Source organism: Phaethon aethereus (genome assembly GCF_964289735.1).
Source record: "Phaethon aethereus genome assembly, chromosome: 21".
NCBI classification, from domain to species: domain Eukaryota; kingdom Metazoa; phylum Chordata; class Aves; order Phaethontiformes; family Phaethontidae; genus Phaethon; species Phaethon aethereus.
The window spans coordinates 733,088-757,247 of record NC_138597.1 but is presented as its reverse complement, the minus strand read 5'-3'; the positions used below and the strand labels follow the sequence as shown (position 1 = coordinate 757,247).

The 24,160-nt window shown below is 47.5% G+C and overlaps 1 protein-coding gene across 1 annotated transcript in view; it reads left to right on the top strand.

Annotated features, from left to right (window-relative positions):
* Window positions 1-22,938, top strand: part of ZBTB40 (zinc finger and BTB domain containing 40) — a gene marked incomplete at both ends in the record, with an annotated part of 31,573 nt that extends 8,635 nt beyond the window's left edge. Inside the window, 14 exons of the mRNA XM_082009376.1 lie at window positions 507-649; window positions 5,894-6,086; window positions 8,957-9,093; window positions 9,529-9,718; window positions 10,352-10,485; window positions 11,428-11,596; window positions 17,048-17,449; window positions 17,936-18,142; window positions 18,876-19,040; window positions 19,477-19,691; window positions 20,283-20,445; window positions 20,777-20,863; window positions 21,873-22,042; window positions 22,747-22,938. Coding sequence (XP_081865502.1) covers window positions 507-649; window positions 5,894-6,086; window positions 8,957-9,093; window positions 9,529-9,718; window positions 10,352-10,485; window positions 11,428-11,596; window positions 17,048-17,449; window positions 17,936-18,142; window positions 18,876-19,040; window positions 19,477-19,691; window positions 20,283-20,445; window positions 20,777-20,863; window positions 21,873-22,042; window positions 22,747-22,938 — 2,567 coding nt within the window. The remainder of the gene's footprint in view (window positions 1-506; window positions 650-5,893; window positions 6,087-8,956; window positions 9,094-9,528; window positions 9,719-10,351; window positions 10,486-11,427; window positions 11,597-17,047; window positions 17,450-17,935; window positions 18,143-18,875; window positions 19,041-19,476; window positions 19,692-20,282; window positions 20,446-20,776; window positions 20,864-21,872; window positions 22,043-22,746) is intronic.
* Between the last annotated feature and the right edge of the window lie 1,222 nt (window positions 22,939-24,160).

The window sequence follows — 24,160 nt, the reverse complement described above, 5'->3', positions numbered from 1 at the left end:
TCTGGCAAAGTGAGTGGGCAACCTTATAAGCAAAGCAGGTCTCCAGGAACCCTGTGTCCTTACTCAGATGTGTGAAGTTTATCACGTGCTTGCCAAGATCCTGGAGCGTTTCTATTCCATAGCAGCAGGGTGCAGGCAGCGCGAGGCTCTCCCCATTGCTGCCTGGAGGGCTGGATCGATGGCTGCACAGCCAGCGTGGGTCAGAGCACAACTGAGCCTCAGGATTGAAGGCTCCTCTCTTACTTGAGTCTGACACAAAGCAGTGGCCTTGCAAACCTGGTGTTAACCTCCAGTTTGCTTTATGGCTTTGTGCGCTGTTAGATAAATGAGTCGTTTTCCTTTCATAGAGTTTAAAGAGAATAGCAAAGTGGTTTTCTTTTGCTGCTTGTGCTTGGGATGAGCTTTGTTATTCACTTAGATCTTTCACAGTCTCACTTGCTCCAGGAGCCTGTCAGTTCCTTCAGAGTTGTTTCTTCTCTTGTGTTTATGAATCCTTTTCCCCCCAGAGAGCACAGACGAGGGAGAGACACTGACCGCTCGCTTGCTGGGATGCAGGGAGGAGCTGATTCAGAGCGTGACACAGCTGAGCCCCATCGTAGAGTTCCTGGCGGCAGCAGAAGAGGGATTCCTGACTGCCTCGGAGAAGCGGGTAAAAAAAATCTGCAGTGAGGAAACCTCTGTGATGAGGGAGGCGCATGTGTGTCTGCCAGGCACTATCTTATCGCATGGTTTGCCAAGTGATGTGCTAGCCTCACCTGGCAATTTCACCTCCCCTTTGCACAGCACGGACTGCACGCGTGTGTTATCTCAGGACCTTCTGCACTGAACTGTGGGAATAGTGAAAGCTGAGCTGCGAAGGCAACCTAAAGACCAGGACGAACACTGCCTGGCGCAGTGTCAGACGGCCCCTGCACGAGGAGCCTGGGGCAGAGCAGGTGCCTGGTGCTCCTTGTAGGCCCTGAAAATGCCTTTTTGTGAGCCTGGAGAAGGCTGTCTAGTCGAGTTTGGTTTCAGCAGAACCGCAGAACCACTGTGCTGCCTGTCTTTGTCCTTGTGTACTCGGTCATTGGCTCACAGCTTTAACTCTTTTCTTTAACTCTTATCACACCGTTGCCTGCAAGAGTAGCACGACCACTGACTGTTTTGGTTTTTTTAATTTTTGTGTGTGTTCAGTGCAGTAATGAGTGGGGATGACTACTGCTTTCCTGTAAGCAATTGCATTATTTGCAGAAGCCATAATGGTCAAACTATTGTGTATAACCCGCTTTTTTTGTGTGTTTTGGGGGGAGCTGGCTATACCCTGCCTGTGCAGCTGAAACTTGCAGGGTGCCATAGCATTTGGTACACAGCTTGCAGACCTCCTGTCCTACTTTGTCACGTCAGCTAGTTCCCCTGATGCAGGATTATAGTGGGTGGAAAGCACTGTTGTGCTCAGTGGCATGAATGATGTCTGCTTTCTGTCTGACTGAGCCTGACCAGAGCCATGACAGCTGGGCTGAGAACCTCTGCCTGGCTTGTAAGTCCCTCAATAATGGCTTGCTCACTTGCACGCAGCCCCTGACCAAGCGTCCATCATGGAGCATCCCTGGGCATGGGCACAGCTCCGTGCAGGAGGGCGAGAGAAGGTGCTGCCAACAGAGGCATTTGCCTTGTCCTTGTGGGCTAGGGTGTGACTGGTGGCTGATGAATTTTCCCCTCTGAAAGCAGCATGGCTGAGCCTGGAATGGGGATGTGAGAGGAGAGAGGGAGGTGTGAATACAGCAAAGGACTCGGCATCTGCTGGGGATATTGTGGCTGTCAGCAGAGACCTACGCAGGAGTGCCTGGAGCTGAGCTCCTAGCTGTGAAAACTGCATCAGCAGTGGGGAGATCAGGATTTTTCATATATGCCTGTTCCTGTTGCAGCATGGCCTTTCTTTTAAAGGCTGTACCTTTTCCCTGCATTCTTATTTTTGTTCCCATGAAATTAGGTTAAAATGCAGACATTTTTTGTCTCCCTTCCCAAGTCAAAAAACCACCCAACAATAAACCAAAATCATTCTGCCATCATAATTCTCCCTGGACACAGGATACAACCTTTAAGTGCATCATCATATACTACAGGACTCCTGCCTTGTTTGGTGAGGGGTAGTGTTATTCAGTATTTCTTTTTATCCTCTTCATTCACTGTATGCTCTGTTTGCTGCAGAGCCTCCAAACCCTGCTACGAATACAAAATCCTTCTCCTTTCTGTGGCATCCCTTCATGCTCTTGTTTTAGCCCACAGGCTCCCAGCAAATAACAAGCATATTTGGGGAGCACTCCAGTAAGGATGGGTGCATAGCTTTTTTCCTGCTGTGGCACAGGAAAAGAAAGCAGAAATTGCCAAGTGTAGACTGACCTTGGGGGGTTCCCTTTTTTCCAGGCCTGGTTTATTTGTTTATTTCCTCCCCCACCCCACCCCAGACAAGTGGAAAAGTGCTTAATTATTTCAGAAGTTAAATTGATTAAAACGGTGGGCCTGTGGCATATGTGCAGTTGAGATCTCTGGTGTCTCAGGTGCTGTACTGGGAAAGTAAACATGGAATTAGCAGCCACCTCTGAAGGTTTTGTTTTACCTGATTCATCCAGCACTGCACTAGAGCTCTGGGCTGACAGAGATAGGATCTAGTTCTCCAGGGTTCATAAAGATGAGACTTTCCTTTTTCTTTTCGCAATCACTGCCTCATTAGCTACACATTTATTCAGCAAGACAAGCGTGAGTTTTATGTGTAACAGCCTTTTTTCTGGGCAACTGAGTTCTTTCTGTGCCTGGTCCAAGCTGTGTATGGAGCAAGTCTGATTTTCTTTGCTGGAAAACTGTTACATGATGTATTGTGAAGCCTGTTTGTAAATCCATGTTTTTCTGGGGAACCTTTTACCTAGCATTGCTATTTTTTTGAGTGCTTAACTTTGTGGCTTTATTAGTGTTTCTGTAATGTGGGAAGGTAAGATGGAGGATTTGGGGTATGGCTTGGGTGCAGATTCTCACTTAAGAGAAATAAACTTCGATACAAAGGAAGAGCAGGTAACCTCTTGTGCATGGTGTCCCATGGCTTAGGTCATGGCAAAGTTCAGAGTGACCTGTCCATACTACAGCCCGGAACCTGGAGCATCAGAGTAGCTGGTAGAAACAGCCATCCTTTCCTTCCATGCAGGCTGTCTTCTAGAGAGGACTTGGGCATTTTAAGCTATGCGCTTTCCCTCCCCTTTGGCTCCAGTGCCTACCACAGCTTGATGTTCAAACCAAACTGCTTGAGAGCTGGGACAGGTATGAATGACAACTTGAGCAAGGTTACTGGCTGTTGCAGGAGCAATCATAGCTAGATGCACCAGGGCATGGAGAAGTCCTGTTGCAAGCAGAACAGGGGTATGTTTTCTGACTGTCTCACCTGGCTGTTGTGAAAATGAGTCTCAAAATGTCAGCACTGCATTCCCCACTGCCAGGGCCATCACTTCTGTGCCTGTTGACACCTGCCTGGGAGCAGGTGTAGGTTACAGCATGAGCTTCCCCAAAACACCTTTTTGTGTTCTCTTAAAAGATGACTTCAGACTTAGCAATCCAGAGTCAGCTCAGTGTGAATTAGATGGGAGGATATGTCAACAGGTTCACTAACAGAGTTTTGGCTAAAAAGGGACAGGTTTTTAGAAATGAGAGAAACTAATTAATGAGATCAGCTGCTCATAAGAGTGCAGGAGGAGCTGTTGGATTAGTTTCTTTTATGTTAAAGGTAGGAGGACTGTCTGAAGTTTACATCCTCAACAAGAGAGGAGAGTTTGTATGAAGGGTTACAGACCTGAGTGAATTCATAACTTGAGAAAGAGCGAGGAAGAGGATCTGCAAGGAATGGCTGAAATGTCCGACAGGCAAAGAAATGTACTTTAGAGGTATGAAGAGAGTCTTGCGGTACATCAGGCTGCTGGGCATCACAGCCTATATTGAGACAAACAGCAAAAATTTGTCTGCCCAAGTAAAGAAAAAGAATAATGAGAAGAGGTGACCCTCAAACTCACGACTGAGCCTAGGGACAAATCCAGGAGAGACATGGAAACAGAAATTCTCTGCAGCTGAAGTGAAACCACAACTCAAAGGGCATCCCTCAGCAGACTGGAGGAGCTGACACATGTGACTATGAGAGTGACAGCAAAGTTTATTACTGTATTTTCCAAGTTGAGAGGGGTCCCTACAATTTATGACCAGGACAGATGTGTGGGAGAGGGAAGCAGTGATCGAGGCAACCAGCTGTGTGGGTGCACAGGGATATGTGTCACGACAGGCTGGAGGACGCACATAGCTGAAGCACTGCGTGTAAGCAAAAAAAAGGGATAAAATGCAGCAAAGGGTGTGCAGTAAATTGTTTCTGCCTGACCTGGAATCTTTATTTGATGAGATAAAAATGGGTTTCTCTGCCTCCATCTAGACTTGAGCAAAGCATTTGAATTTCATGTCAGGAAATTGTTAAACTAGAGGAAGTGGTGATATTAAAAAAGGATGCATCTTGTTGGGAGATAACTACAGATTGTGCTGAAGGCAGGACTGACCTGTGGGATTCTTGGCACTTACTTAGTATTAACACCAACGTTATTGACACAAAAACAGGACCTTTTGTCCACACGGAGGATCTGCAAGAGGGAGAAGAATTACATGGCTGGAGAACTAAGTAGTGAGAATTAAATGACGTGGTAGTGTAAAGTGAAGGGCGTGCATCTAGATGCGGTAACAAGAACTTAGAATTAAGACCTCATCTGAAATTTCTGTGTGCACTTACAGTCTCATTCAAAAAAGATGAATTTGTATTGAAGCAGAGACAGTCATATGATCAGGGGAGTGGAGAAGCTGTTTTATGAGAGGAGCCACCTTATTTAGACAAGTGAAATGAAGACTGAGGGGGAATATGATCATGTTCTTATAAACAAATTGGAGAGGAAGGGTAGGGTAAACATCTCGGAGAGTTTAGAAGGCTTTTTAAGCTAAAAGATAATGTTGGCACATGAACAAATGGGTATACACTGTCCATGAATAAATTTGGGCTGAAAATTAGAAGAATCAACAGGGGAATGATACTGTGGAAGAGCTTTCCAGCTAGGGGAAAGAGAGTAAACATATAACTAGTTTTAGGACAGTTCTTAATGATTTTATTAATGGGACTGTGTAATGTAGTGCTTATGACAGCAGGGAACTGGGCTGGTGACCTACAGATTTTCTGCCAGTCCAGCATTTCAGATGCTTAGGAACACAGTGTTTGCAGAGAGGAGGTTAACCTGCATTTGTCAACTGGCCTTCCTTTGAAGGAGCCTTGTAGGCATTACACTGGCACACTAGAGCTTTGCCAAGCTACAGTGATTGCATCTCACATAAGAGATGTCTCATGTGGCCTCGTCATGGAAATAATCATTCGATTAATAGGATGGTTATTTAAATAAGAAGTCTTTTTTTTTCTGTCCGTTTCTGTCTTTTGACATCAAGCAGAAAAACTGGGGAGATAAGGGAAAGAGACTCCCAACTTAAAAAGTATTTGCTAAAAATATTAAATGAAATATAGTTTTGAACCCTGTCCTCATGTCTATTTTTGTTTCCTTTGAAAAAATGTTTTGTGCTTGTCAACCACTTTGAAGAGCTAGACTTGGTGGAAGAACCCACCAGGGTAGTTTTCAAGGTGACACATGTCAGATATACCTGGGACGTGTTCAGATGTTCCTGTAACTAGCACCCCATAACACCTCCCAGTTAATCAAATTAGTGGAAGAAGTGTATATGGAATTATTGCCGTATACTGTATAATGTGATACTGTTCCTGTTTCTTTGATCTCTATTCAAATCCAAGAGTTTGTAGGAAGCTCTCACAAACAGGTTCTTGGCTGTTTCTTTGTCGCAGGTAATTTTGGACTGCTGTGAAGGCAGCTCTCAGAGGGAAGCCGTGGACAATCTGCTCAGGAAGGTGGATGAAGAGAAAACCTTGAAAGCAGAAAGTTTGGTCAAACTTCTGGGGGCTGTGAAAGCATCATTCCCTGGTCTCCACCTTCTGCTAGACAATTTGGTGGCAACAGCAAACGTCTTTGATGGCAAAGGTATAGGTATACTAAATTTCAGAGCCTGGGGGCTCAGCTCAGGGAACTGCCAGGAAGTTTGGATGCTCGTCTGGACTTCAGCATGCTCTTGTAATCTCATTTCATGTAAGGGAATGGGATGGCCATTTTATTCAAACAAAAATGGCCTGGGAGCACTGGGGGAGGAGGACTATACCAGCAAGAAGGCCCCTGCTTGGCAATGAAATGAGCAGTGTGGGGCAGAAGCCTGTTGGGCTCCTTCCTTGAGTTTGACACTGATAGGGTAGAAACTAGGATGTCATCTCTGGAAAGGACAACTGTTCCCTCCAGTGTCAAATTAGTATTTGGCTTTGAGTCACTTAAAAGCAGCAGCAGCATGTGTCTCCATAATAAATAGAACAATTTTCACGTAATAAATACTTCATAGGTGAAGGCATCTTTACCAAACTGAGGTCCATTGGTGACTTTAATTTATGGTACTTGATGGCTTTGAAAGCAAATACCTGAAACTTCCCCAAAGTCATAGAAGTCTTGACATTAAATACAGACAGTGTCTTATCTGGCTGCTGTCCTTGTGAATTCCTTGTGATTGAGGGAGATTGTGGGGAAAATTTAGTTGGGCTGTGCTCCTGTTCTTGATCCAGGTAGCACTTCTGCATATCATGGTCACTGACTTGTCGTCTCCTGTATGGAGCACAGTGTGCTGATGGGAGTCCCACACTTAGTCTCCCCATTAGGCATCATTATCTTGGACTGCTAGTCCCCTCCTTTTTGTTTTGGTTTGGTTTGTTGCCTGCCTGTGGTGGTTCAGGGACTCATGAGTCCTCATCTTTTGACTGGTGGGACAGCCTTGCAAGTTTGTGTGGGTTTAGGCACACCCCTGAGCATTTCAGATAGGAATGCAAATTTCACCAGCTCTGAAGTCACATAAAAATTAAAAACTAAATTAACATGCAGTGAAATGTAAATGAGTGTTTAATAGAAAGCAAAACTGTGCTCATAACGCTGATAATTTCCTCTGTAGCAAACATTCCCGACAGGCAGTTTACTTTGTCATTTGTTAAGCACGATTGCTTTCTTGAAACACCAGACTCCCAACATGGTTAATTATCTAGTGGTAATACCCATTCCAAGGAGGAACATTCCTTAATTACACAGAGCTGAATCTCCTCAAACTGCAGCTTGAACAAACAGAAGCACAAATATTTCTTATCGTGGAGATGAGGGGGGGAATGATTTGAGCCACTGACAGCAGCCTTTGGTGTCCTGTGCTGTCCTGCCAACAGAAAGGAGGACATCTTTTACAGTGGTGCAGGGCATGCTCTGGTTATCAAGCTCACCTTGGTACAGCAGCAGAGCTGAGAGTGCATTCATAACAACTCAAACTTGTGTAATAAAATCAGAAATATTCTGATGGGAGAAGTGGGAAGATACTTTTATTTGTAAACCATCCACTGATCCATGTGGGCCACATCCAAGTCACACCTAAACCTTATGGAGCTCAAGTGCTTAATGAGGTTCCCTTAGCTTTGCCAGAGAGTAGACTCATGTCTCCAAGAAGTCTTTGTCCAGGGAGTTTTTCATATTAGCTCAGAATCTTCTGTTGATGATTCGCACGGCCTGCTGTTGCCTCCTTCGCCATCCTGGAGAACTTCCTCCTCTTACCCAGCACTGCATGTCTTCTAGGTCCCAGAGACTGTATTTTCTTTTCACCAAGCTGTGTGTATTTAGCTGCTTTTCTCCCAAGGAGTGCTGTGCAAAATAGATTGTTCTGTTTGGTACTGAACCAAAATGATTAAAAGACCTGAGTACACAAACAAAAAAGACGCACAGATGTCTTGGATGAACTACAGTTTTTTGTTTTGGTTTCTCCCACAAAAGTATAACTATGCATCTTCTCCAACAGTGAAAAAAAATCCTTTTCAGATTCATCTATTTGACAATTTCCAGTTTATTTATCAACTAATCTGGCGACAGGTACAATCATATATTTCTTTCAGTACACAGTATATTTTGCCCAAGTCTCTTCATTATCCTGAATAAACGCTGTTCCTCTTTCTTGAATTAGTCCACTGTGTCCTGATACTGGGTGTCTGTAAAGGGTTGTGGTGTTACTCTAGAGTCACTGTTTCTCAGATTCATCAGGGCAAACCTCAGCAGACCTAGCTTGGAATTAGATACAGGAGGAGGAAGGAATGAGGTTAAAGTTGCATTTTTTTGGTGTAGGGGAGAGAAGAGGGTGTAACTGCCGCTTTGCAATCACAAGTCTGGTTTGTGTTCCCTCAACATTTTCACCAAGGACAACTCAGCCCGCTAAGTTCTTGATTACCTTGGACCATCTGGGTGTTTGTAAAATGTTAGTATGTTTGATAGTCATACACTGCTGAGATGGAACATGTTGCAGAGCTCCTTCTTCGTGGAGTGTAAAACTCTCACTGACAGACCTTTTTCAATGAAACTACAATTAAGAGTCAGTAATGAGGTCTCCTTGATTCCAGGGCATCAGAAGAGGCTGATGAACATCTCAAGGTGTTGTCTTCAGAGACAAGGGCACATGTTTACCTGCTGAGCATGGCTGAAAACTGAGACTTTCTTCTTCTGGGCTCAGACCAGGACTGAGACTCAGAAGGCATTTGGGTGCCAGAGATCTATTTCTGTAGGCACGTACGGGCAGAGGATATTCTGTGTTGTCTTCGATTTGGAGAATTTTTGATTCATTATGTTCATCCTCTGCTTGAAGGTGAATCCAGGTGTGCTGAGCGTAAGGCCCTGAGCATTAGTGACCCAGGGAGAACTGGCTGCCTTGGCTTTTTTGGTCTGCACTAGTTTTGAAGCTCTTTTGGAAGATGCTGCAAGCTGAGCTGTTCTTATTTTCATTCACTTGCATTCAGCTAAATGGAGCCCAGAGGATTACGGAGCCAAACTGTTGAGACGATATAAAGAAAACTTAGTGGAGCTCCTGACAGACACCCAGACGCTGCTGCAGGGCATCTCTGCTGCACAGAGCCTGGCTCCTGCTGAGAGAGAGGTAAGCAGTCTCCTACACGTGTGGAAACAGACTATTTCATCCCCATCTGGGATCTCTATCAAGTCCTGAGGACTCGATTTACTACCTGTCACGGCTTGGTTGGGGCAATCCTCTAGCCGGACTTGGTTTAATGATTCCTTAGTATCCCAGAGTGGGAGAGAAGCAGATAGCATATATGAAGCTGAAAATTGGCAAGTAAGAGTGGCTGATTTGGGCACTGAGGAGAGATGTTCAGCTTTGGAGTGAGTTGAGGAAACTGCTGATGTGTTTGGGTGAAGGGGGTGATCGCCACTTGGGTTGCACCATGAGCCAGGTCTTCAGCAGGGTGGGAGCAAGGGAAGGCTGGGTCTGGGGTGAGCCACGGTTCTGTCTAAGCATGACACAGGGCAGATGGATGGGGTCCCTTGTTAGTGCCTCACTGAGTGTCTTTCCAAGGTGATGGAGCAGGTTGTGAAGCGTGAGGCTGGTGGTTTCTCCTCCCTTGTGTCGGCAGCGCTGGAGGAGCGGTCTCTGTCGGTCTCTGCCATTTGGCAGCTGCTACTGGCTGTGCGGGAACCTGCACCACTGAACCTGCTCATAGAGGAGATCCGGAAACAACCTGACGCAGATTTTTTCTTCCAAGCAGGTAATGGCCTTGGCGTGTCCCCCATGCTCTCCCTGAGCTTCTCCCGCTGCTGGCAGGAGCTGCTTTCTAACTCCTTGCCCTCTCCCTGGCTGGGAACCTCTTTTCTTTCAACGGGTCTCAACACCCGTGTCCTCAGTGAAACAGTTGCTTGCTTGGAAAAGCACTTTGGTCTGCAAATGCTGCTGCTTGTGCCTAGAAATTGTGCCTAGAAATGCATGTTTCTCTGCAAAAGTCAGAATGGGATGTCTGTAATTGGGGGAGAGAAAATCCTGAGCCTTGGGAGAACTGTGCATGCCTTTTGAGGTTGTCACTGTCTCTTTCAGCAACATGCTTTGGAAAACCTGATCTTCTCACCCAAAGTTGGACAAGCACTGAGAAGTGAGGTCTGCTAGGGTTTTGTGCTGGATGTCAGTGCTGCAATTAGTATAACCAAAGCTTGCCTGTAGTTCTTTGCTGTCTCCTATGCCCTAAAGAAGTCAGTCCTGCTGTTAACAACTCAGCTTCAGGAGCAGGGTGGACAAAACTAAGTGAAGCAAAGGCCTTCAGGTTCTCCTTGGGTTTTGTGTTTTTAAATGCCTTTACTTTTAAATACCTTTACTTTTTATTTTTTTATTTTTTTATTTTCATCTTCAGTGGCCACCAGCGAGAGCACAGCCATTGAGATCATCCTGCGGCACAGCAAGCTGATCTCAGAGGCCATCCAGCAGAGAGCAGACCTGGAGGGCTTGGCTCCAGGCGAGGCAGGACTCACAGAAGCAGTAAAAGAGGTGCGAGGGGGTGCTCTCGGAGCCAGCATGGTTCGGAGCTCAAAGGGTGGACAGTGCCATAGCGTGCACTGAAATCAAGGGACATTACCCTCTGCTGAAGTGGGAGTGTGTTGGGTGTTTTATCTAAGTTTATAAGTTATAAGTTTTTAGGTAAAAGAAATTGCTAGTGAGATTCTCAGTTGGTGAAAATGAGGGTATTCAAACACAGCAAAACTGTTTCAGCTCTGTAAGTGTGCCTAAGTCCTAGAGAAAGCAGAGCTGCCGGGGAGTGGGTTTCCATTTGAGTTGGTTGTTCCAGGACATAAGAGAATGGAATGCTCCTAGAAAATGCACTGAGGGTGCCATGGTTGTGTAGCATCCCAGAGTGCCTTGCTTGTTTTCCCTTTGACAAGGAAAATGGGCTGTGTTAGTAACAAGCTGGCCTTTTCCACCAAGCAGTCTGCAGTTGCTCATTCCTGCTCTGGTTAGCTGCTGTTGGAGATCTGGAAGGATGAAGTACGTATGGGCATGCACAGATCCTCACCTTGGGTCTCCTTGCAGTGGCTGTGTGAAGCAGGTTTGGATTGGAAGGGAGAGAAAAGCCCAGAGAAAGTTGTGTATGAAAGACAGATTTATGAGGTAAGTAAGCTTGTAATGCTGTAAGGCACTGAGGAGCTGCTCTTTCCATGGAAAGGTGGTTTTAAGTGAGCTAATACCAAAACAGAAAGTCTGAGAATTTAATTTGCTGTAAGTTTTTTTTAATTCTGAAATTCTCTCAGCTCATACACATACATCAGCAGAGGGGCAAAGACCTGTATGGAAAGGGATTTCTTTTCTGGTTTCTCAGAGCAGGTTCCCAGCAGTAGAGATGAAATAAAGCGGACTTACCCTCACTCGCAGACCATCATGACCTTTCCCAGCCCAAAATCTCTGTCATGTGATGTTTTCTTCTTACTTCTCCAGCTACTGAGTATTTCTGCTCGGAAGGAAAGTTCAGAGGCTTCCTTGAAGGCAGCTCTGAGCACAGCCCAGGAGAAGTCTGTCCCAGCCATCAAGATCTGTCAGCTCCTGTGCAATGTCCACGAGTCCTTCCCAGACCTGCAGCCAGTGATGCAGGAGCTGGGGCATGTAGGTGAGAAAAGCACAGGCTTTCGTCCTTCTGTGATCTTTTACACATGGTCATGGGAGTCTTGGGCAGTTTGGTAGTGGACCTCTGTCCTGGTGGCCTTAGGTCATTGCACAGAACTACCCCTGGCCAGATGTCAGGCTTGTACTTGCAGGAGGATTCACAGGGGTGACCTATGGATCCAAGCGCTGGAGTGTGCATTTCTACTGCTGGTAAAATGCACAAGATTAAAGTTTTGTATGTTATGAGGGTTGTAGAGATTGTAACTGACCCCATACTGGTATTCCTTAACTGTGTTTGCATTTCTCCACCCCAGCCCTTGCTCAGTAGGCATTTAAGCAACTTAGTTATGTAACCTGTATCTACGTTGGGTTATTTTTCAGATTTTTTTTTTCCTTAACCTGTGGCATTTCTTTGGCTCTTCCAGTACTGTTGGATCTGTATGAATTTGGACTTGTATTACAGTCCCTTGACTTTATCTGTGTATGTGTGGATACTTCACAGGCTGACTGTGAAAAGGTCACATAGGAGTGCGCTTGTCTTGTGCAAAGATGACCATGATGGCGCATTTTGTAGTCCCAGACTAGTCTCCGAGTTTGTTTTTTCATTGTGCTTTAACTCGGTCTTGCTAGGCGTACACTTTACAGAGCAAATGATCCCCTGGGAGGGTCCCACAGCAGCAGAGGAATGTTACATACTGTACTAGTTTGGCAAAGGTATGAATGAAACATATGCACATAGCACTTTGGTGAACTCCAGAAACAAATGCACAGCAATAACCATGTGTGAGACCCTGCCCTGAACTGTGGGGTGCTTTCCAGCTGAGCCGAATTGTATCTCTGCGTCCATCATTTGAAGGAAGAATGCTTAACAGAATTTGGTGCTTTAGAGAAAAAGATAAGAGGGCCAGGAAGCTAAATGCAAGTTTGCATCCTCTTGAAAAGGATGCAAATGTGACTTCCTTATTCTGTTTGCTTGCATACATTTTTATGGCATTGTGCTTCCCAGTGCATCCAGATTCTTTGGGCTGCAGAGTCCACTGGGATGTACACAGTGTGATTTTTATCCAAGCACAGGCGCTGGTTCAGCTCAATCTGTCCCTATTTACTCGTGGTGCCAGAGCTGCTTAGCTTACGGCACAGTGTTGAAATACTAGCAGATTGGTAGGTAGTTAAAGTAAGCAGCTTGTAATTAATGTCTCGTCTTTTTTAAGGGTAGAAGGTTTGTCTGAAAATTTAGATCAGGACCATTCAGTCTTTGTGAATGAACACAAGCCTCCTGGCTTTGACACTTGCCATCATTTCGTGTTTGACAATGACAGGCGAAGCCAATGTTCCCCGTGTGCTGCCCAGTGTGCCCCGTGTGTTGCCCCTAGGTCACTCTCTGCACCCTTGCCTGTGTTCTTGAGCAATGGGGAAATTTTGTTGGGGTAGTAGATGGGACTGGGTAACTCAGAGCAGTGGGTGTGTAGAAGAAACCAAAGACCTGGCTTACTGCTCTAGCCTTAGGGCTCAGGGGGTGATAGCACATGCTGTGCTTCCCTTTCTTTACTCAGTGGCATTAGCAGTCTCCCTGAGAGATGTTCTACACTGTAGATCCAGTATTCATGCCCAGTTCAGATCTAGGTCCTGTCTTCTAACTTCACCAACAACTGCCACCAGTCCAGTTGGCTTTTTCACCTGGTCAAGGCTCTGATGAGGATTTCTAGAGAAAAGGCCATTTTCCTTCTTATCTGCCATTCCTTCTCTGTCTCATTCTGATGCTGCAGGCACTTGACCCTCTCCTCTTGACCCTGTCAGACCATGGGATGTGCCAGGGCTGATGCCCTGGTGACTCTAGAGGAGGTAAGCCAAGAAAAATTGCACGTGCCTGTGAACGTGCTGCCCATCTTAGCTCCTGGACACTGCAGTGCTTACCAGCAAGGGACTTGGGGAGTCAGCTAGATTGCTCTAGCAGATGCCTGCTTCTCTGGCACCAATATCAAAGAGAGCAGACTGCTGTTACTAAGTGTCTTTGTAGGGCTTCAAGCCAAGGTTGAGACGAAATCAAGCAAGAAGCAACATCAAAACGAAGAGCACTGGAAAAATGGTATTTACTTGACAAAAACATATATTGTGTATGAAGTGTCCAGAGGAGGATTGCCAGTTACCAGCCCCTTTTTGGCATCCTACAGATCTTCACAGTGAACTTTCGTATCTTAATTTCCAGTCCAGTCTCCTCAGCTCTGCTATCACTGCTTACCAGCTCTAAATATTGCAGGTGGTTTTATGGATCAATAGTCATGTGGCTTTTGGCATGAGATACGAATGATAATTACAGGCCTCATGTTTGAGGGATGTAAGCTTCCACTTGAAACAGAGGAGATCTTACATTTCTGAAGAACATATGTGCCGTGTGGAGATGTGTACAGTTTGCATTTCCACTTGAAAGCAACAGTTTTTACATCTCTACTGAAGAAAAAAATTCTGATACTTAATTTAGGTGACCTAAGGCACTTGGAAAGAACTAGGTACCTCTGTGGAGGAAACTGTCTGCATCTATCCTCAGCCATGCTCAGCATCATCAAAGAAATGGGTTGATTTCTGGGATGGAGTTACAATATGATATTTGTTGGCTTCTTCTTGGGCCCCTTCTGTAGTTGGAGCACTTTCACTTTTGGCAGCTGGTGCTTTGCAAGGACGAGGCTTAGCTCTTCCAGCCAACTCCATAACCTCCTCTCTATCCATCTGCTTCCCAGGTCTCTGCACAATCACTTCTTGGGAGATCATGTTTGTCAAGATATGCCTCACTTTCAAATCTCAGAAATGTATCAGGAACTCCAGCAAAAAAAGGCTTTTTCTCTGCATATTCTTGTGTTTAAAAAAGACGAGCAGCATCTAACTTAGGCCTGAGTCAGCCCCTGGAATTCTTAAATTGCAGGGTCTGCAAGCAACTTTCTGCAACCTTCTCCCTGTGAAGGTTCTGCATTAGAAGCCACCATGTGTGTCAGCAGCCATCAGAATGACCTTCAAAATGCAAAGGGGGAGCTGGAATTTTCTTCCATCTTAAGCTGAAGAAGTGGGAAACGGAATGGTCACACACCAAGAGATCTGCTTCTGGAGTCTAATAATCTATCATGAATTGCAGGGAGGATAGAGCAGCCACCAGTATTACAGACTCAGCAGACCACTTACAAATGAGAAAGAGAACTTACTATGAAATACGCCATAATAAACAGCAGGGTTTTTTGTCCAATGCTGAATGTCTTTGCCACCAGAGAATGGAAAGTGATGCAAAGTCCAGAGTCCCAGAGGACCCTGCAGTTGGGAATTCCTGTCTGGTACCTTTCTGGTGTATGTTTATCCTCAGGCTCTGTCTGCTCCCAGGTGGCTCAGCCAGGGGCATGGCCAAGGCGTGCTAAGTTCCTGCCTCTCAAACTTGATGTGCAATCAGTTCTTCAGTCTGGTCTTATTTCTCAAGAGAGCACTTGGGTTCACCTCCAGGCTTCCTGCATCTCCAAGGATGGAAGCTGACTGGATAATGTCTGGTGCTCGATGCTGCTCTAACGAGGTATAAAATGTTGTATTTACTCATAAGAGGTGTTCTGGGAAGCATCCTGGCTGCCAAGCGGAAAGGAGTCACTGCCAAGATGTAGCAGTGTCACATGTCCTCTCCTGTTCAGGCAGCAGCCAGCCCATGGTACTTAATGTCGTTAAAGAAACCTGCACGTTCATCAACATGACACCTGACCTTACTGTCACATCAGCTTTGTGTCATGCATTTTAGCATGTCTCCCATTCTCCCATCTTACGGTAGCCAGACTTTGAAGGCCTTTTCAGGATGTGTTCCACTATCAGGCAAAGTTCCTCCTGACATCCAAGATGTGTATGTTGCACTGGTGCAGGACTACATGTTGCAGGTACCTAGCCATTGGTTTCACGTGATCGTCAGCTTTCTTTCAAAACTGTTCTCCAGGAGTAGTAGTGTCCCCCTGAAGAAAGATGTTCCTGGGGCCCCTTTATGCGTTTCTACATGAAGGTGGACTGAAGTTAAGAGCTCTCCCTGCCTTTATACCATTACAGTCTTGTGATGTTGTCTAGGCTCAAGGCTTGTAATCCTGAACAACGTTTTCACAGCAGGAGCAGGAGGAGGACCATGAGCCAGCTCTTGGCACACAGGGGTCCATGGGAAAACTCCTTTTCGCTTCATGTGACTCAGGTTACACCCCTGCTGCCATGGCACTTCTACTAGACATTTCCAGTCCTGGTTTCCGTAGTGCTCTTACTGTCGTCCACAGTCGTCCTACCCAGCAAGATGACTCTTCTTGTTGTTCAGCATTTCTGGGAAGTTGAAAGATACTTCTTCACTTGGGCCAGAAAAACTGAGAGTATTGGTTTTAGGGATGTGGGAAGAGACCTTAGAGGTGAAAGGTGTGTATTGCTATCTTGACAGAGCAGGACAAACTGAAAACCAGTCTTCCAGTCTGTTTTTCTTGCTTGATGTATTCAGGGGTTGGTGCGTCACCACTTGACATCTTAAGATTTCCAAATTGGTTGGAATATGTCACCTGGTTTCTAGTTGGCTGGAAAACCAGGGCAGTGTCACTGTGCAGGGAGGATGCTTTGCTGAGCTCTTCCCATAGCAAGGAAGGCAGAAATGAAGTTTTGCAAGCACAGGCTGAATTTCCTGTGCATTGGCAAAAGAAGTCTGCACTGGTTTCCATGGCCACACAGTTGCATGGTTCTCATTATAGCAAAGAAGCCAAATATATCTGTTTGTATTTTGATTTCTTCCATACGTGTGTTCCCTGTGGGTCTTTTCTGTAGATTGAGATCCTAGGTGAATTTTCTAGCTTGTGCTTTTTGAGATGATGGTGTTACAGGGACTCAGAAAAGCATTAGACTTTGTAGGAAGTGAATGTAATGAGCGATTTAAAATACCTCAGGGCCCTAACCAGAAGACTCAAAAGGGTCGTAGCAAGATTATCTGTTCCCTTTCAAAGAGTTTGCATTTGGGAAGTGTTCCTGAGATTTCTTGTAATTAATGGCTGGATATCCACTCTCAATGACAGACTTAGTATCATACCTCAGGCTCAGATCTTCAAACATTTAAGCATGGCCATAACTTCACATGTGTCTGAGCAGGAGGCAGATGCTTGGAAGCAGCAGTTGTTCCTGTTTGAGGAGGAAGCTCTTTGGAAAATCTGGCCCTGGCTCTTGCTATCTAATCCAGCCCCTGGTATGTGTGGGTGGAGAAACTCAAGGACCACTCTTTAATGCATTGTACCATGCATGGCCATGGCCACTTTTCGGCAGAGCCATGTGCCACTGTTGTGATGGGACAGCATGTCTGATGTGTGTCTGTTCTTGCTGTGCAGGGACAACTGTCTGTGTAGGAGCATTCAGGAGACAAGGAGACTGAGGGGCTGCTGCCCAGTCCTGCTAGTCACCACTGAAACAGGAATTGCTATTTCCACAGGTCTCTTGACAGAGGGAAGCGGGGAGAAACCTGGGATCAGGAAGTGGAAGGTAAACAGTGAATCCCAAGTTGAAGCTCTGGACAAAGATGAGGACAAGATGGAAGGTGCTGGTGCCAAGGAACTGAAGGAACCTGAAGAAAAAGCTTCTTCCAAGAAGAGTTTTGTCTGCAAAGCCTGCAACAAGACTTTCCACTTCTACTGCCGCCTGAAGGTGCACATGAAACGTTGCAGGGTGGCCAGAGGAAAGCAAATCCAATGTAAGGAGTGCAGTGAGGTCAAATCGACGAAGAAGGAGCTGGAGAAGCATCAGCTGGAGATCCACGGGGTGGTGGGGACAGCCAAGAAGAAGAGGCTCCCTGTAGCGTGTGACATCTGTGGCCGAGAGTTTGCTCATGCCTCAGGTAGGATTGGTGGGAGCAGAGGTGTTTGGACAGAAATCTGGACAATATAATAAAGCAATAGTCTGAAATCTTTTCCTCCTCTTCCTCCTCCCTGCAGCTCTGTGAGTGTTGTGTATGAGCAATGCGGCTCAGCTCATTTCTCCTGCCCCACTGAGCACAACCGCTTTCTGATTAGTTCTTCCCTAATTGGTTTTCCACATGGCTCATCAAGGAAAAGTGGGGCTACTGGCAAATTTAAAAGCTTCCAAAAATAATCAAGCTGTTCCAGTTCTGTGGCTGGTTTAGCAGGACGAGTAAGAGGAGTTGAGTCTCTGTGCCTTCCCTGTGGCAGCTCACAACATCCTAGTGGACCGCTGGGCCAGAGGACACCAGTGGACCCCCGGTGTCGCAAGTGGGCTGGGTGGAGCGGTGCCTCTGCAGCAGGGTTGGGCAGGGCTGGCACTGGGTCCCACCAATGCCACCCCGCTGTCCTGCCTGCCTCCCCAGGGATGCAGTACCACAAGCTGACGGAGCACTTCGATGAGAAGCCCTTCTCCTGTGAGGAGTGTGGGGCCAAGTTCGCAGCCAACTCCACACTGAAGAACCACCTGCGGCTGCACACGGGGGACCGGCCCTTCGTGTGCAAGCATTGCCTGATGACCTTCATGCAGGCCTCAGCCCTCGCCTACCACACCAAGAAGAAGCACGCTGAGGGTGAGCCATCCCTGCGGGAGCCTGGCTATGGGCTTGGCTGGCTCCATCCACCCCTTCCTGCCCTGGTCCTTCATCTGCATCCTGGCCCATTCCCCATCCTTTGGGGGAGCCCTGGGAAGCAGGCTGCTCCCAGATCTCCTTCACCCACATGGTTTTGCCTGCAGTTCCCCACTCTGCCTTTCCCCCATCCCGTTCTCCAGGTCCTCCAATTAGCAATTAACAGTTTGCTCTCCATTAAGGGGAACTTCCTTTTCTTCCGCTTTCCTTGTTTTTCTCCTGAGTAGCTCTGTCCCCTCACATCTAGACTCCTGTGATGCGTCCTCCTCCCTCTGGTTAACCTGCTCTTTCCCATTCCACCCTCTGACTGAATTTCACATAGTTTTTCATGCCAGCACTTCTCCTGCCCCTGCACCAGCCGCTTCCACTGCCAGCACATGAGCATGTTGCAGCTGGGTGGTTAATTTTGAACGTGAGACATGCCAGCATGTAGTTCCTCCAGAAGCTTGTAGTACCTCCAGATACTTGAGGTCTTTACTAATTTAATACTCCTTGTGCAGGTGTGGTTTTCTCCAGCACCTCTGGGACCTTTTTGACCCTGCACTGAGATGTTCTGGCTACCCTGGGAAAGCCTGTCCACTTTACAATCTCTTCCCTCTCCCTTTGAAATTAGGCATAGTCCACACAGAGCTTCTGTCCTGTTAGGTGCAGGCTCTCATCCTGGGTGTCACTGCAGGGAAGATGTACGCCTGCCAGTACTGTGATGCCGTGTTTGCCCAGTCCATTGAGCTGTCACGCCACGTCCGAACTCACACGGGGGACAAGCCGTACGTCTGCCGGGAGTGTGGGAAAGGCTTTCGCCAGGCCAACGGGCTCTCCATCCACCTCCGGACCTTCCACAGTGAGTGTGGCCAGCTGCCTCCCTGGCTTGGGCAGTCCAACCTGGATGACATGGCTTCTGCAGGGTCATGGCAGACCCATCTGTGCCAGCAGAGGCTTGTGCAGGTCTTATTGGTGCCTACAAGCACCTTCCCCCGCCAAGAAAAGCAAGAGACTTTAGGGATTTGATGCTGTGGGTAGGGTTATCCCAAAGAAAATGGCAGGGCTGGCTTTCAGCAAACCGCAAGCTGCTGGGAACATACCACGGGAAGCTATAGGTGAGCAGGAGCAGCAACATCTGTATGCAAAGGCAAAACTCCAGTGCTAGTTTTTGTCTGGGAAGTAACAAGCTTTTACTTTCCTTTTCTTTCCTCCCTCGGTGAATTTTCCTCGTAATTCTTCTCTTTTTCCCTTGATTTCTTTGTCCCCTGTGTTCTTGTTGCATTTCTGGGCAGCAGACATCGAAGATCCCTACGACTGCAAGAAGTGCCGGATGAGCTTTGCCACGCTGCAGGAGCACCGCAAGCACGTCCACGAAGCCCACTCCCGGGAGTACCACCCCTGCCCCACCTGCTCTAAAGTCTTCAGCGCCCCATCGCTGCTGGAGCGCCACATGGTGACCCATGTTGGAGGAAAGCCTTTTAGCTGTGAGATCTGCGACAAAGCTTACCAGGTGAGCCGGTGCAGCAAGGACTTGGTCTCATGTGCTGGAGGTTGCCGCTGCTCGCTCTTGCACCAGGATGTCTCTGCTGGCCATGCACACTGAGTGCAGCAGTTTGGGGTCAGCAGAGGGAAAAATTGCACAGAGCAGGCAGAGTCCGTAAGGTAAAGGCAGGTCCATGGAGAGAGATGGGCTGTGACTGCAACAGGCTACATACCTGCCTGTCTGGACCCTCAGGAATCTCTTTCACCAAAGTTTCTAGCTGCCAGGAAGTGTAGGAATAAAAATACTCACGTTGCAACTGGCATGTCTCAGTGGGAGTGTGTGTGGGAGCACATTTCTACAAGGGAACAAAAATTCACACCAAAAAGAGACCTGCAGCGAGTGAGATGAGGATGAGGGATTCAGCAGTGTTCAGCTCCTCAGGGGCAATGGAGGAACAGAAGTGAGGTGTTAGCTCTTGTCCTGAGAGAGGATAAGCAGGTCTTGTACCTGCTGAGCACAGCCCCACTGTTACTGTTGCTTTCCACACAGTTTCTTGCTGTCATGATGCCCCGGGACCAGCTTTGGTTTGTAACCATGACTTGATCCTTATCTTTGCAGCAGTTGTCAGGTTTATGGTATCACAACCGGACCCACCACCCTGATGTCTTTGCAGCTCAGAATCACCGCTCCTCCAAGTTCTCCTCCCTGCAGTGCAGCTTCTGTGACAAAACCTTCTCCAGCACTGCTGCTCACCGAAAGCATGTCAAGACAGAGCACACAGGTAACGGCACATTCATTAGTGAACAAAACCACGTGGCGACTGCTGGGAGAGGTGTAGTGCTAATTCTGATAGGACAAGGTTGCACATCCCATTTACCTGCAAATCACAGTAGATTCTTTGCACCCTGTGGCAGTCTCTTCTGGCAAGTCTCATCTCGGCATCTTGCAGCTCACTTGCTCTTGGCCTCTCCTTTTTCTGCCTTATCTCCAAGGATGTTCCTGATGTCTGTATGCATGTGTGGTGTTGCTGAAATATTAACAGAGCTTTGGTCCAGAAGGCCTCTCGTAGAAATCTTGGGAGCATACTTTTCTGTTCTTGGCCTTGTTTGCAGATGTGAAGTTCCATGAGTGTGAGACGTGCAAGGAGCTCTTCCCCACACTGGCTCTCCTGCAGGTCCACGTGAAGTGCAGGCACTCAGGTCTGTTACACTTGCTGTTGTTCATGTTACTGCTCCTCTCAGTGAGTGATGTCTAAGCTGTAAGAGAGGGTGAAGATGGACATGGTAAGGAAACAAAATATGGATGAACTGGAAAAGCACTGGTTTTGGTGAGGTTGGACATGTTTGTTAAGCTTCTGGAGCCACTGGAGTCAAGGAGGGTTCTGGATTTGCTTATGACAGCAGAGAAGGGAGCTAAACATAGTTGAGGAGACATGAGCATAGAGAAGCGAGGAACTGAACCCGAAGCATTGGGTTTGTGGAGGACACAGCTAGTGAGAGACTGGAGAAAAAGGGAGTTTAACACCAGAAAGATCAGAGAGGCACCTGGGCTTGGGGAGACCACATCAAGGGCTGTTTGGCAAGTGTGCAGGCTGAAGCAAGGCTGTGAGGGCAGAGTGAACTGCCAGACCAGGCTACTACAAAAGGTGGGTCCCTAGGGCTGTGCATGGGATAGCAGGAGAGGAGATGGATCAGAAGACATTGGAGGGGGCAGCCAACAGCAGCCTGAAGAGTGAGGAAGGAGAAGATCTAGACATAGCTCCCGCTGAGAGGAGAGAGCCCCTGGGGTGGATAATGGGTTTGCCATAGCTGAATCAGGAGGTGCAAGCCAGGCCAACAAGGAGCAGTGCTGAATGGTGCAAGGGAACAGCTAGAAGAGATTTCTGCAAGAAGAGACAGCCGCAGCTACAATCAGATACACCAGCCTGGTTTCTGAACACCGGTGCTGCAGGGAGCTAGGGCTAAAACGGACCTGAACAGCCACAAACTGTTGACAGACAGTAGTGTAGCCAGGAGAAGGGACACTGGGACATGCCGTGCCCCAAGTCCCTGGTGGTGGGTTTCAGCCTTGCGCGTCCTGTCCATCTGCAGCTACCTGTGCCCTTGGGCTGGCCCTGGCCATCACAGCCCAGGCTCAGGGCAGTGCTTCTGCCTCCAGGCTCCCAGCCGTTTCGCTGCTTGTACTGCTCAGCATCCTTCCGCTTCCCAGGGGCCCTGCAGAACCACGTCACCAGCGAGCACTTCAAGCAGACGGAGAGCACCTTCACCTGCGAGCTCTGCGGGGAGCTCTTCCCCTCCCATGGAGAGCTGGAGGGGCACTACAGTGCTGAACATCCCAAGGTGGTCTTCTCCCAAGACACCACAGCCCAGATTGTGCAGGTAAAGACTGCTCTGTGCCACAGCCCCAGTGGTTGTTCATCCATCCTCCCCCTCCAACCCTCTTGCTCTTCCCAAATCCACCCTGCGGCTCCTGTCACCCCTTCTGCTCCCTGATTCCCCATTCTTAGAGGGGTCCAGTGCTCTGGGATTTCTGTGCTAGTGTGAGGTGGGTTTGCTGGAGGGGAAGCAGTTCAGTCTTAGTTTTCAAGAGCCGAGGAGGAGGAACTGACAGTGTGTGCAGAGGTGTCTGGTTACTCAGAGGCTATTAAAACTCAGATGACATACCCGGTGAGGTTATAGATGTTTTGTTGGAGGCCAAATGCTAGGCTTGAACCCAGACTCTTTCTCTTCGATATCACAGCCATCAGTGGGGAACAGCTCCTTGGATGAGGGAGCCCAGTGTGCAAGATTCCCTGGGCTAGCATTCCTCCAGTGCGTAATCACAGAGTGTTTATTGTCTGTGGCTGCTTATGGAGCTAAATTACAGCAATTTTGTAGAGAGAAATATTTAAATTATTCTCCTGTGTTCTCTTTTGCATCATTGGTGTGTGTGGTTTGGCATTTCCCATTAGGCTTCTGCCTATTGTAATTGCAGACCTCTGGCGTGAAGCTAAATATTATTACCAGAGCTGGGGCCAAGAAAGATGTGGGTAGCAAAGTGATCGTGGTGCTTGTGTCTGACTCTCAGGTCATCTTCCACGCAGGTGATTCAGACGTCGGAGCAAGGAGCAGCAGAGCACATCATCTCTTTTGATGAGGCCCAACTCACTGGCTCCCAAGTCTTTGTGACATTGCCTGAATCCCAAGTGAGCCAAGCTGGCTCCGAGCTGGTAGCAGTGACCATGGAGGACTTGTTTGATGACAAAGTCACGCTGATTTGTGAAGAAACCAAATGAGAGTGAGCAGTGGGTGCCTACGCATGGTGCCTGGCATCTACTAGACTTGTTCAGGAGCTGTACCTCAACCTGCTGCTCCAGCAGGGAGATCAGAGTTTCTTTGGGAAAGCAACCCCGGGTATGTGATGCTGCAAAAGAAATGGCATGCATTAAGTACAGCACGGACAAAGACAGGAGAGGTTCGTAGACATTCACAAGGGCCTGGGAAGTCTCCCTGCAGTCAGCAGCTGCCAGCTCAGGTGAGCTGGACCACCTATCCCTCCCAGCTCGAGAGAAATAAGGCAGCAGAGGAAAAGATGGGAATTGGGCGTGTTCACCTGTGTTTCTCCACTGCTGTGAACAGAGTGGAGGGAAGGAGACTAGTACAGGACAAAGTTGGGGATGATATGGGTATGTGAAACCAAAGAAAAAGCTGCCCTGAGAATTCGGGGTGGAGATTTTTACAGCTGAATCAGTGACATGCTCACAGGTATCTGCTACTCTGCAACCCTTACTTAAGGGCTGCTTTGTTTCTTCTGTTGCTCTCCCCTGTAACTGTTGTGCTGCCTGTTGTGCCAGCTAGAAAAGTCCCCCAGCGCAGAGCTGACATTTGGGCACCTCTGCTCAAGCAGAGACTTCTTGGGAGTTGTGCTAAATGGCTTCGGAGCTGTTTAGGTAATACCTTGTGTAGCACAGGTCTGACCCCATCCATATTTTTGCTGTGGTTGTCCATTATGAAGAAGGGTCTGGGCATCCACATCCTCTTTGCAAGAAAACAGCCCTGAGAGATCTCCCACCCCTCCTGTAATTCACCAAGGACGTGCTGAAGCTGCCACATCTGAGAAGGGAGAAGGAGCTGTGCCTGCATGCCAGGGCCCCTCCTCACTGGTATCAGTGAATATCTTCATTTGCACTAATGAAGGTATTTCTGTCTGAGTGTGCAATAGCTGCTGTGACTGCATATAGATGTTCCCCATGGCACACAAGGCATTGCTTTGTAAAATGCATTCAGATACCCACTGTACAGTTTGCTTCTCTGGTGCCAGCACGATGCAACAGCTTCATTGCAGCACACTGGCCCCTTTAAGGCTAAATTTCATATAGCTTTTTTATCTGCAGTTTCCTAAAATATAATCTGATAATTAATGGTTTGCTGAATCCATTATGAAGTGCAATTAGATAGATGCAGGGTTCCTGTGGCTCTTGAGGGGACTGGTAGCATTTATCTTCCTTTCTCTCATGC